Source organism: Manis javanica, chromosome 4 (assembly GCF_040802235.1).
Source record: "Manis javanica isolate MJ-LG chromosome 4, MJ_LKY, whole genome shotgun sequence".
NCBI lineage: Eukaryota > Metazoa > Chordata > Mammalia > Pholidota > Manidae > Manis > Manis javanica.
The window spans coordinates 94,486,012-94,499,085 of record NC_133159.1 but is presented as its reverse complement, the minus strand read 5'-3'; the positions used below and the strand labels follow the sequence as shown (position 1 = coordinate 94,499,085).

At 38.7% G+C, this 13,074-nt stretch overlaps 1 protein-coding gene across 6 annotated transcripts in view; it reads left to right on the top strand.

Annotated features, from left to right (window-relative positions):
- The window catches only part of SYCP1 (synaptonemal complex protein 1), a 126,752-nt gene extending 116,128 nt beyond the window's left edge, over positions 1–10,624 (top strand). For all 6 annotated transcript variants that reach the window (XM_017661817.3, XM_073234394.1, XM_073234391.1 and 3 more), the window contains 2 exons: positions 9,960–10,049; positions 10,158–10,624. In XM_017661817.3, coding sequence (XP_017517306.3) covers positions 9,960–10,049; positions 10,158–10,295 — 228 coding nt within the window. In that variant the 3' untranslated portion in view covers positions 10,296–10,624. The remainder of the gene's footprint in view (positions 1–9,959; positions 10,050–10,157) is intronic.
- Positions 10,625–13,074: the final 2,450 nt, after the last annotated feature.

Below are 13,074 nucleotides of genomic sequence, written 5' to 3'. Positions count from 1 at the left end.
GGAAGCCTTAGAGGGACGGGCCCCCGTTGCTGGGGAGGCAGGGTGGCGGGACCGGTGAGGAGGTGCCTGGGAACGGCGCCGGAGGACAAAGAATATCCCGCGTTTCTCCCTGCGAGACCTGGGGGCGGGTGCCTGAGACCGGTGCCTGAGGACGGAGGAGGTCGCGCGTTTTTCCCCTTTTTTTTTTTTTTTTCTCTTTTGGGCGAGCGCTTTTTGGAAGCCTTGAAGGGACGGGGACCCCAGTGCTAGGGAGGCACGGTGGCGGGACTGGTGAGCGGGTGGCTGGGACCGGCGCCTGAGGACAAAGAATATCCCCCGTTTTTCCCTGCGGGACCGGTGGGCGGGTGCCTGAGACCGGCACTTGAGGACAGAGGAAATCGCGCGTTTTTCCCCTTTTTTTTTTTCTCTTTTCTGCGAGTGCTTTTTGGAAGCCTAAAAGGGACAGGGACCCCGGTGCTAGGGAGGCAGGGCGGCGGGACTGGTGAGCGGGTGCCTGGGACCGGCACCTGAGGACAAAGAATATCCCGCATTTTTCCCTGTGGGACCGGTGGGTGGGTGCCTGAGACCAGCACCTGAGGGCGGAAGAAATCGTGCGTTTTTCCCCTTTTTTTTCTCTCTTTTTGCCGAGTGCTTTTTGGAAGCCTTGAAGGGACAGGGACCCCGGTGCTAGGGAGGCAGGGCGGCGGGACTGGTGAGCGGGTGCGTGGGACCAGTGCCTGAGGACAAAGAATATTGAGCGTTCCTTCCCTGCGGGACCGGTGGGTGGGTGCTTTTTGGAAGCCTTGAAAGGACAGGGACCCTGGTGCTAGGGAGACAGGGCAGCAGGACCAGTGAGCGGGTGCCTGGGACCGGCACCTGAGGACAAAAAAAAAAAAAAAAAAAAAAAATCGCTTGTTTTTTCCTTTTTTTTTCCTTTTTTTTTTTTCTCTTTCTTTCTGTTCCCTCTCTCATTGTTGCTGTTGTTGTTTTGCTTTGGAGAGTGCTTTTTGGAAATCTTAAAGGGGCAGGACAGGTCACTTAGACCAGAAGCAGGGAATCTGGGGATCTCTGGGCACTCTAACCCCCTGGGCAGCAGGGAGCACAGAGGCCCCTTACGGAGATAAATAGTCTCCTGGCTGCTCCCCCTCCAACGGGGCTCCACCATTTTGGAGGAACAGCCCCAGCCAGGCCAAGCCCACAGCAACAGCGGAGATAAACCCCAAAGCAACTGGGCAGGAAGCAGAAGCCCTGTCTGCGCACAGCTGCCCAGCACAAGCCACTAGAGGTCGCTATTCTCCCAGGAAAAGGCTACAAACCAACAAGAAGGGAAGCTCTTCCAGCGGTCACTTGTACCAGCTCTGCAAACTATCTCTATCACCATGAAAAGGCAAAACTACAGGCAGACAAAGATCACAGAGACAACACCTGAGAAGGAGACAGACCTAACTAGTCCTCCTGAAAAAGAATTCAAAATAAAAATCATGAACATGCTGACAGAGATGCAGAAAAAAATGCAAGAGCAATGGGATGAGATGCAGAGAAAAATGCAAGAGCAGTGGGATGAGATGCAGAGAAAAATGCAAGAGCAGTGGGATGAAGTCCGGAAGGAGATCACAGATGTCAGGAAAGAGATCACAGAAGTGAAACAATCCCTGGAAGGATTTATAAGCAGAATGGATAAGATGCAAGAGGCCATTGAAGGAATAGAAGCCAGAGAACAGGAACGTATAGAAGCTGACAGAGAGAGAGATAAAAGGATCTCCAGGAATGAAACAACACTAAGAGAAATATGTGACCAATACAAAAGGAAAAACATTCGTATTATAGGGATACCAGAAGAGGAAGAAAGAGGAAAAGGGATAGAAAGTGTCTTTGAAGAAATAATTGCTGAAAACTTCCCCAAACTGGGGGAGGAAATAATCGAACAGACCATGGAATTATACAGAACCCCCAACAGAAAGGATCCAAGGAGGACAACACCAAGACACATAATAATTAAAATGGCAAGGATCAAGGACAAGGAAAGAGTTTTAAAGGCAGCTAGAGAGAAAAAGGTCACCTATAAAGGAAAACCAATCAGGCTAACATCAGACTTCTCAACAGAAACCCTACAGGCCAGAAGAGAATGGCATGATATACTTAATGCAATGAAACAGAAGGGCCTTGAACCAAGGATACTGTATCCAGCACGACTATCATTTAAATATGATGGTAGGATCAAACAATTCCCAGACAAGCAAAAGCTGAGGGAATTTGCTTCCCACAAACCACCTCTACAGGGCATCCTACAGGGACTGCTCTAGATGGGAGCACCCCTAAAAAGAGCACAGAACAAAACACACAACATATGAAGAATGGAGGAGGAGGAATAAGAAGGGAGAGAAGAAAAGACTCTCCAGACAGTGTATATAACAGCTCAATAAGCGAGCTAAGTTAGGCAGTAAGATACTAAAGAAGCTAACCTTGAACCTTTGGTAACCACGAATCTAAAGCCTGCAATGGCAATAAGTACATATCTTTCAATAGTCACCCTAAATGTAAATGGACTTAATGCACCAATCAAAAGACATAGAGTAATAGAATGGATAAAAAAGCAAGACCCATCTATATGCTGCTTACAAGAAACTCACCTTAAACCCAAAGATAAGCATAGACTAAAAGTCAAGGGATGGAAAAACATATTTCAGGCAAACAACAGTGAGAAGAAAGCAGGGGTTGCAGTACTAATATCAGACAAAATAGACGTCAAAACAAAGAAAGTAACAAGAGATAAAGAAGGCCACTACATAATGATAAAGGGCTTAGTCCAACAAGAGGATATAACCATTCTAAATATATATGCACCCAATACAGGAGCACCAGCATATGTGAAGCAAATACTAACAGAACTAAAGAGGGAAATAGACTGCAATGCATTCATTGTAGGAGACTTCAACACACCACTCACCCCAAAGGACAGATCCACCGGGCAGAAAATAAGTAAAGACACACAGGCACTGAACAACACACTAGAACAGATGGACCTAATAGACATCTATAGAACTTTACATCCAAAAGCAACAGGATATACATTCTTCTCAAGTGCACATGGAACATTCTCCAGAATAGACCACATACTAGCTCACAAAAAGAGCCTCAGTAAATTCCACAATATTGAAATTCTACCAACCAATTTTTCAGACCACAAAGGTATGAAAGTAGAAATAAATTCTACAAAGAAAACAAAAAGGCTCACAAACACATGGAGGCTTAACAACATGCTACTAAATAATCAATGGATCAATGAACAAATCAAAATAGAGATCAAGGAATATATAGAAACAAATGACAACAACAACACTAAGCCCCAACTTCTGTGGGATGCAGCGAAAGCAGTCTTAAGAGGAAAGTATATAGCAATCCAGGCACACTTGAAGAAGGAAGAACAATCCCAAATGAATAGTCTAACATCACAATTATTAAAACTGGAAAAAGAAGAACAAATGAGGCCTAAAGTCAGCAGAAGGAGGGACATAATAAAGATCAGAGAAGAAATAAACAAAATTGAGAAGAATAAAACAATAGCAAAAATCAATGAAACCAAGAGCTGGTTCTTTGAGAAAATAAACAAAATAGATAAGCCTCTAGCCCAACTTATTAAGAGAAAAAGAGAGTCAACACAAATCAACATAATCAGAAATGAGAATGGAAAAATCACGACAGACTCCACAGAAATACAAAGAATTATTAAAGACTACTATGAAAACCTATATGCCAACAAGCTGGAAAACCTAGAAGAAATGGACAACTTCCTAGAAAAATACAACCTCCCAAGACTGACCAAGGAAGAAACACAAAAGTTAAACAAACCAATTACAAGCAAAGAAATTGAAACAGTAATCAAAAAACTACCCAAGAACAAAACCCCGGGGCCGGATGGATTTACCTCGGAATTTTATCAGACACACAGAGAAGACATAATACCCATTCTCCTTAAAGTGTTCCACAAAATAGAAGAAGAGGGAATACTCCCAAACTCATTCTATGAAGCCAACATCACCCTAATACCAAAACCAGGAAAAGACCCCACCAAAAAAGAAAATTACAGACCAATATCCCTGATGAATGTAGATGCAAAAATACTCAATAAAATATTAGCAAACAGAATTCAACAGTATATCAAAAGGATCATACACCATGACCAAGTGGGGTTCATCCCAGGGATGCAAGGATGGTACATTCGAAAATCCATCAACATCATCCACCACATCAACAAAAAGAAAGACAAAAACCACATGATCATCTCCATAGATGCTGAAAAAGCATTTGACAAAATTCAACATCCATTCATGATAAAAACTCTCAGCAAAATGGGAATAGAGGGCAAGTACCTCAACATAATAAAGGCCATATATGATAAACCCACAGCCAGCATTATACTGAACAGCGAGAAGCTGAAAGCATTTCCACTGAGATCGGGAACCAGACAGGGATGCCCACTCTCCCCACTGTTATTTAACATAGTACTGGAGGTCCTAGCCACGGCAATCAGACAAAACAAAGAAATACAAGGAATCCAGATTGGTAAAGAAGAAGTTAAACTGTCACTATTTGCAGATGATATGATACTGTACATAAAAAACCCTAAAGACTCCACTCCAAAACTACTAGAACTGATATCGGAATACAGCAAAGTTGCAGGATACAAAATCAACACACAGAAATCTGTAGCTTTCCTATACACTAACAACGAATCAATAGAAAGAGAAATCAGGAAAACAATTCCATTCACCATTGCATCAAAAAGAATAAAATACCTAGGAATAAACCTAACCAAGGAAGTGAAAGACTTATACTCTGAAAACTACAAGTCACTCTTAAGAGAAATTAAAGGGGACACTAATAAATGGAAACTCATCCCATGCTCATGGCTAGGAAGAATTAATATCGTCAAAATGGCCATCCTGCCGAAAGCAATATACAAATTTGATGCAATCCCTCTCAAATTACCAGCAACATTCTTCAATGAATTGGAACAAATAATTCAAAAATTCATATGGAAACACCAAAGACCCCGAATAGCCAAAGCAATCCTGAAAAAGAAGAATAAAGTAGGGGGGATCTCACTCCCCAACTTCAAGCTCTACTACAAAGCCATAGTAATCAAGACAATTTGGTACTGGCACAAGAACAGAGCCACAGACCAGTGGAACAGATTAGAGACCCCAGAAATTAACCCAAACATATATGGTCAATTAATATTTGATAAAGGAGCCATGGACATACAATGGCAAAATGACAGTCTCTTCAACAGATGGTGCTGGCAAAACTGGACAGCTACATGTAGGAGAATGAAACTGGACCATTGTCTAACCCCATATACAAAGGTAAACTCAAAATGGATCAAAGACCTGAATGTAAGTCACGAAACCATTAAACTCTTGGAAAAAAACATAGGCAAAAACCTCTTAGACATAAACATGAGTGATCTCTTCTTGAACATATCTCCCCGGGCAAGGAAAACAACAGCAAAAATGAGCAAGTGGGACTACATTAAGCTGAAAAGCTTCTGTACAGCGAAAGACACCATCAATAGAACAAAAAGGAACCCTACAGTATGGGAGAATATATTTGAAAATGACAGATCTGATAAAGGCTTGACGTCCAGAATATATAAAGAGCTCACACGCCTCAACAAACAAAAAACAAATAACCCAATTAAAAAATGGGCAGAGGAACTGAACAGACAGTTCTCCAAAAAAGAAATACAGATGGCCAAGAGACACATGAAAAGATGCTCCACATCGCTAATTATCAGAGAAATGCAAATTAAAACTACAATGAGGTATCACCTCACACCAGTAAGGATAGCTGCCATCCAAAAGACAAACAACAACAAATGTTGGCGAGGCTGTGGAGAAAGGGGAACCCTCCTACACTGCTGGTGGGAATGTAAATTAGTTCAACCATTGTGGAAAGCAGTATGGAGGTGCATCAAAATGCTCAAAACAGACCTACCATTTGACCCAGGAATTCCACTCCTAGGAATTTACCCTAAGAACGCAGCAATCAAGTTTGAGAAAGACAGATGCATTCCTATGTTTATTGCAGCACTATTTACAATAGCCAAGAATTGGAAGCAACCTAAATGTCCATCTGTAGATGAATGGATAAAGAAGATGTGGTACATATACACAATGGAATACTACTCAGCCATAAGAAGTGGAAAAATCCAACCATTTGCAGCAACATGGATGGAGCTGGAGAGTATTATGCTCAGTGAAATAAGCCAAGCGGAGAAAGAGAAATACCAAATGATTTCACTCATCTGAGGAGTATAGGAACAAAGGAAAAACTGAAGGAACAAAACAGCAGCAGAATTACAGAACCCAAAAATGGACTAACAGGTACCAAAGGGAAAGGAACTGGGGAGGATGGGTGGGCAGGGAGGGATAAGGGGGGGGGAGAAGAAGGGAGGTATTAAGATTAGCATGCATGGGGGGGAGGGAGAAAGGGGAGGGTGGGCTGCACAACACAGAGAGGACAAGTAGTGACTCTACCACATTTTGCTAAGCTGATGGACAGTGACCGTAATGGGGTTGTTAGGGGGGACCTGATATAGGGGAGAGCATAGTAAACATAGTATTCTTCATGTAAGGGTAGATTAAAAATTTAAAAAAAAAAAAAAAAAAGAAAGAAAGAAAGAAAGAAAAGGGGATTACTCGTTAACAGGATAAAACTATTGGTAAATCAAAGATCAACGCATGCTTTAAATATCCTTAATGTTGATCACTTAAAGGGTGTCAGATGATCAGCTATGGAGGTACTCTTTTCTGATAATATTCCTTTCTCTTAATTAAAAAAAAAAAAAAAAAAGCAGTTACTGTGTGCTGACCTCCAATGAGTTCTGCACAGTGGTATAGAGGGCATGTCAAAGTGTGGGCAAAGGGTCTTTTTGTTTCTACGCAGAAGATCAAGGCCTAGCTTGGATACCCAGAAAATGAAATAAGATACAATATGAGGAGGAGCTTCCGGCATCAGCACTCTCTGGAGGACTCGTGCCGGGGGATGATCATCAAAAAGCCTCCCCAGGGATCCGGACGATGCTGCGGTTGTGGCTGCATCCAGCCCACCGTCTCCTGGACTTGCCATAAGAAGGAGGAGGGAGATGTCTAGGCTGGCATGTGCATACAGTGACACAACGAATTTGACTGGATCTGTACTGTTGGAACTCAACCAGGAGTTGGGAGGGGTGCAAGTTGTAGCACCCCAAAATCTCATGACTATAGACTATCTATGGTTAAAAGAACATATGGGATGTGAACAGATCCCAGAAATGGGCTGCTTTAATTTGTCTGATGGTTCAAGTACAGTTGGAAAATATGCATCATATTATAGATAAATTTTCACAAATGCCTAGGGTGCCTAAATGGTTTTCTTGGCTTCACTGGAGATGGCTGGTAATTATAGATTTGCTTTGTTTATGTCACCGTATTCCTATTATGTTAATATGTGTGTGCAAATTAGTTAGTAGTTTAAAACCTATACATACTTAAGGTACTATACAAGAAGATATGTCAAAGAAATAATCAATCCTCCCAAGTTTCCTTCATATGCTACATCTATAGCTTTTCTTCTTCCTTCCTAATTACAAACCTTAAATAGAATTCGTGCCTCATATCGAATTTACCGAGTATCATAATTCCTCCAGGTGGTAAAGATACCTCGAGACAAGTGCTGGGCATAGAAGCCACAGGGCATAAATCTGCAAAGAAGTAAAAAGCTAACCTTTGCAAACAATATGGCTTCTCTCTCACTTACCAACTTTACATTTCCCTGTATGGCCCCGGAAGATGACTGGTTAGCCAGAGACGGGTAAGATTCCTCAAGGGAGGAACAACCTAAGACAGGCACAGTCGCAGGGGGGCCATCAGGTGAGAATTTGGGGATCAACAGAGGTGAGGCTCAGAACCTCACCCCCCCTGCTTTGAGAGAAATCTTCTGCATCCGTGGATGTCTTGCTGCCCTTGTCTAGCCTGGATTAATACTTAGTCCATAGGCACACACCTGATCATCTGATCATCTACATTTGCCTTCTTACAGCACTAAACTATGTTTTCTACCTTTATCTTGCATCTACCTACCACTTCAGCATTTTATTAAAAATAAAAAAAATAATAATAATAGGAGAAATGTGGGATCAACATATAAATCAAGTACAAAAATCAAATGAATATTCATATTTGACCTGATGGTTTATAGGTCATATTGCATGATCAAAACCGAAAGTTTCTGTGATGAATGCCCTTGTACTGTTCACCATGTAAGAATTTATTCACTCTGTAAGAATTCGTTCACCATGTAAGAACTTGTTCGTTATGCTTCAGAAGATTGGAGACTGACGAGAATTAGGCTTGAGATGGATTAATGATTGTACATTGAGCATTGACCCCCCTATACTGAATTTTATTGTTGTTAACAACCATTTGATCAATAAATATGAGAGATGCCCTCTCAAAAAAAAAAAATTTAAAAAAAAAAAATTAAAAATAAAAATAAAAAAATAAAAAAAAAAAAAAAAAAAAAGATCAAAGATATAATCTTAAGGGCTAAAATTATGCAACTCTTAGATGAACATATCAAGGAAATCATGAATATTGAATTTGGCAAGAACTCTTGGATATGACACCAGAAGCACAGGCAAGAAAAGAAAATACAGATAAGTTGGACTTCTTCAGAACTAAGAACTTTGTGCATCACAGGACACTTTAAATAAAATAAAAAGAAAAACTAAAGAATGGGAGAAAATATTTGCAGATTGTATATGTGACAAGGGATTAATAACCATAATACATAAGAACTTCCATAACTCAATGACAAAAACAACCCAATTCAAAAATAGGTAAAGGACTTGAATAGACATTTATTTTCCCAAAGAAGGTGTATAAAAGACCAGTAAGCACATGAAAAGATGAATGCTACAGAGTCATCAGGAGAGAGAAGGTTTTAAATGTGGTTCATTTATTAGTTTTTTCACATGGGCAGTCATTAATGAATAATCAGTTACTGTGCACTAAGTAATATTTTAATGATAGCTTACAATATGATGTTTAAAATAATGTATCTTTTCTAAGATGGCCAGTTGGTGCATACTGGCTCTGAATGTATCTGAAAATGCAGCTCTTTATGATTCTGAAATCTTAGAATTCATGAAAATCTGTTTGCTTATTTTCATCCATGAGGCCTCTGAAGTTTTTTTAAATGTGACATTAATGAACAGAAAAGTAATGTGAACTGACTACTCACATGACTAAATTTGTGTAGCATATTCATTGAGAGAATGGTAGGAGCCAGCCCACCTGGATTTGAATCCTGGCTCCACCTCCTAACTAGCTGTATAATTTTAGGCAAGTTACTTAACATTTGTGTGTCTCCGTTCTTTACCATTTAAAATGAGGATAATAATATACCTACTTCATAAAATTGTGAGGATTAAAACTAATGAACATGTGTGAAATGTTTAAAACAGTGCTTGACATGAAGTACTAGCTGTTAGCTATTATTATTTGGGAGAATCGTAATACTCATAAATTGATCATTGACAACATTATAATTTTTATGGGATTATAAATGCTTATTTATAAAGCCTAAGTGTAAATTTGAGTAAGTAGTGTTGGGGGAAAGAAAGAGGAAAGTGGTAGTGTAAAGACTCTGAAACTAAAAGAGAAATCAGAGGAAAAACACCATTCATACACATATTTCACACAGTCTCTCAGTAAAATAGTTAATAGAATCAATTTAGGTTCTTGTTTTGCAGATTAAGGATTTGGCAGATTGAGGATTTATTTTTTTCACTGTCTTCTTTCTTCAGTCTTTCTTTCTCCTATCTCCTCCTTTCTTCCTTCTTATTTTTCCTCTTCGTATGTGATATGTAGAAAAACCTTTAATATAGTATTAGTGATGGCAACCCCCAAATTATATTTTTATATTTTTCTTTTAAGAGCATGGTTTCAGAGGAAGAGACATTGACAAAGCTATATAAGAAGAATAATCCATCAACTGCTCATCTTTGTGTCAGGACACCAAAAAAGGTAGCTTTCAGTTTTATTTCAGAAAGCAAATTTCAAAAGCTGGACTTAATTATTCTTTTAATTAAACATTCTATTATTTTATTTTATTTTATTTTATTTTGTATTCAGACCCCTTCATCTCTAACAACCCCTGGATCTTCTCTGAAGTCTGGAGCTGTGAGGAAAATGCGGGAGGACCATTGGGCTCTAGTTGCTAAAAAGGATAGGAAAAAAAAACTAAAGGAAGCAGAAAAGCTATTTGTTTAATTTCAGAAAATGAGTGTGATTAAGGAGTCTAATAACATCAAATTTATAGTTGTTATTTTTGGAAGAGCCAAACTTTTTCTGTAATTGAGACTTTTTTTGGTATTTGCATAAATAATTTATTTCTTTTATATTTTGGTCTAACTGAAATAACCACATTTTGCCTGAAAACTTGTAATTGTATTCATTTAATTAGAGGATTATATTTTGTTTTAACTTCTTGGATTCCTGAAAAGTGTTTGGCTAAGTTTTCAAATTTGTAAAGTTATCGACTGAATACTAAGAATACATTATTGAGATGTACTCTTTATTTATACTATTAAAATATTTTGGATGCAAATAAAATGCCTCTGATTGATTCTGTGAGGTCATCTGAACAGCTGACCATGATAATTTTGCTAATATTCATTTCAAAATCTGGAGGTCATTTTAGTTAAATTCCACAGTTTGGAGGCATCTTTGATTTATCTGTTTATAAAGTTGACAAATGGCTTTTAGTTGCAGGATAAAAGGCTATACCAGTATAACTTCCTAAAAATGCTTCATTGAATTAAGCAAATATTAAATGTCTACTCAGAGTCAAGCACAGTTTGAGATACTGGGGAATATAACAATGAACAAAACAGAAAAATAAATCCTCTGTTCTTTTAGACTTTGCTAAAAGACAGTGAGGGAAAAAGACAATAAACAAAATAAGCAAAACATAGTATATTAGTTAATGATAATTGCTAGGGAAAAATAAAACAGGGAAGAGCATAGACAATATGAAGGGGGTTGAAGTTTCATGTAGGGTGGCCCTCAATAAATGACATTTGAAGATCTGGCAAATAAGCCTGTGGCTATCGGGGAGAACATTCCTGGCAAAAGGAGCATGAAGTACTAAAGCCCAGAGGTTGGGATGTGCCTAGTGTATTTGGGAAGCAGCGAGGTGACCAGTGTGACTGGAGGGTAGTGAGCAAATGGGAGAGTAGAAGTAGAAAAGTTTTGATATTTAACAGGCTTTGAGTGGGCACATTGTGTAGCATTTGTAGGCCACTGTAAAAACTTTGGCTTTTTTGCTGTGTAAAGATGTGAAATTAGCAGTTTTTTTGAGCAAGGAAGAGCCATAATCTGACTCATGTTTTAACATAAGAATCTTTCTGGCTGCTATATTGAGAACAGATATTGAAAGATTAAAATAGAAAAAACAGGACATTATTTTAATAACATGAGATATGCTAGTAGCTTAAACAAAAGTGAGAGCAGCAAAGGAATAAAGTGATCAAATTCTGAATCTAGTTCGAAGATTAGATGTGGGATGTGATAAGAAAGAAATTCTAACTTCCATTTTTTGGCTGAGCAATGTAGTTTCAGACATGTTATAGGTTTGAAATTCCTATTAGAATCCAAATAGAGATGGTAAGTTGGCTTAGAGACAGGTCCAGGGTAGTGAAATAAATAAGGGAGTCAACAGCGCATTTAAAGCTGTCAGACTGGGTAAGAACATGTACAATCATGGGAGTGACTAAACCTAGAAAAGAGAAGAGATCAGAGAGATAAGAAGGAACCATCAAAAGGATTAGCTAGAGTGATAGTGAAGTCAAGCAAGAAAGCATTTTAAAGAAAAGGGAGTGATAAATTGTGTTATGCTTAGAGGTGAAGCAAAATTGATAAATGTGTTTTTAACGTGGACATCGTTGATCTTAACAATGGCAGTTTCATTGACGAGGATTTGATTGGAGGGGGTGGTTAAGGAGAGAATGGGAGGAGAGAAGGTGGAGATAGCTATCCCCATCAAGAGTAAAAAACTCAATAAGCTATACTTTAAAGAGAAGATAAGTGAGTCAGTTACTAGAACTGGAGGAGGGCCAAGAGAACATTATTATTTTTTTTTGAGAGGGCATCTCTCATATTTATTGATCAAATGGTTGTTAACAACAATAAAATTCTGTATAGGGGACTCAATGCACAATCATTAATCAACCCCAAGCCTAATTCTCAACAGTCTCCAATCTTCTGAAGCATAACGAACAAGTTCTTACATGGTGAACAAGTTCTTACATAGTGAATAAGTTCTTAGTCGCAGGGGGGCCATCAGGTGAGAATATTATTTTTTAAAAGAATTAATGGCATGTTTAAATAGGAAAAGATTCAGGATAGGGGGAAGATAATTATGGAAGAGACAAAGGGAAGTTTTTTTGTAGAATGTACTATAACAGGCAGGAATCTAGTGGGAAATTAAAGTGCCGGGTCTTAGCTAGGAGAATAGAGAGTTCTACCACAGTAACAGGAGAAGAAGAAGAGTATATGCCACAAGATGATGGCACGTGGATGGGAGTTTATAGAAGTTTTGGTCTCATAGCTTAAATTTTCCTAGTGAAGAATTAAGATCACTCATTGAGAATGAGGATCGAGTAAGTGTTGGAGGTTGTGGAGAGAAGAGTAGGTATGAAAGACTTCATGAAGTAGGGAAGTGAAAAGGCTTTATAAAAACAACTGAAAATGGATAAAAACAGTTCTAGAGTTGTTTATAAATAACAGTTTTGGTGTGGTAGAACTCTAATTCCCGTATGTTGGGGAATTATATTTGTAGAAAAGGTTAGCCAATAAAAAATGGAAACCAAAAAACAAACTCATAAAAAATAATTTAGTACTAATGAACAATTGGAAAATTTATAATTTGATCATTGTGAAAATTTTGTAAGTGAATTACCCAATTATTAATGTCTGTTTAAAAGTTGAGTGTAGTTTAAAGGTTATTATAGGAAGAAGCTATTTGTCACAACCCATTTTTAGATTGGTA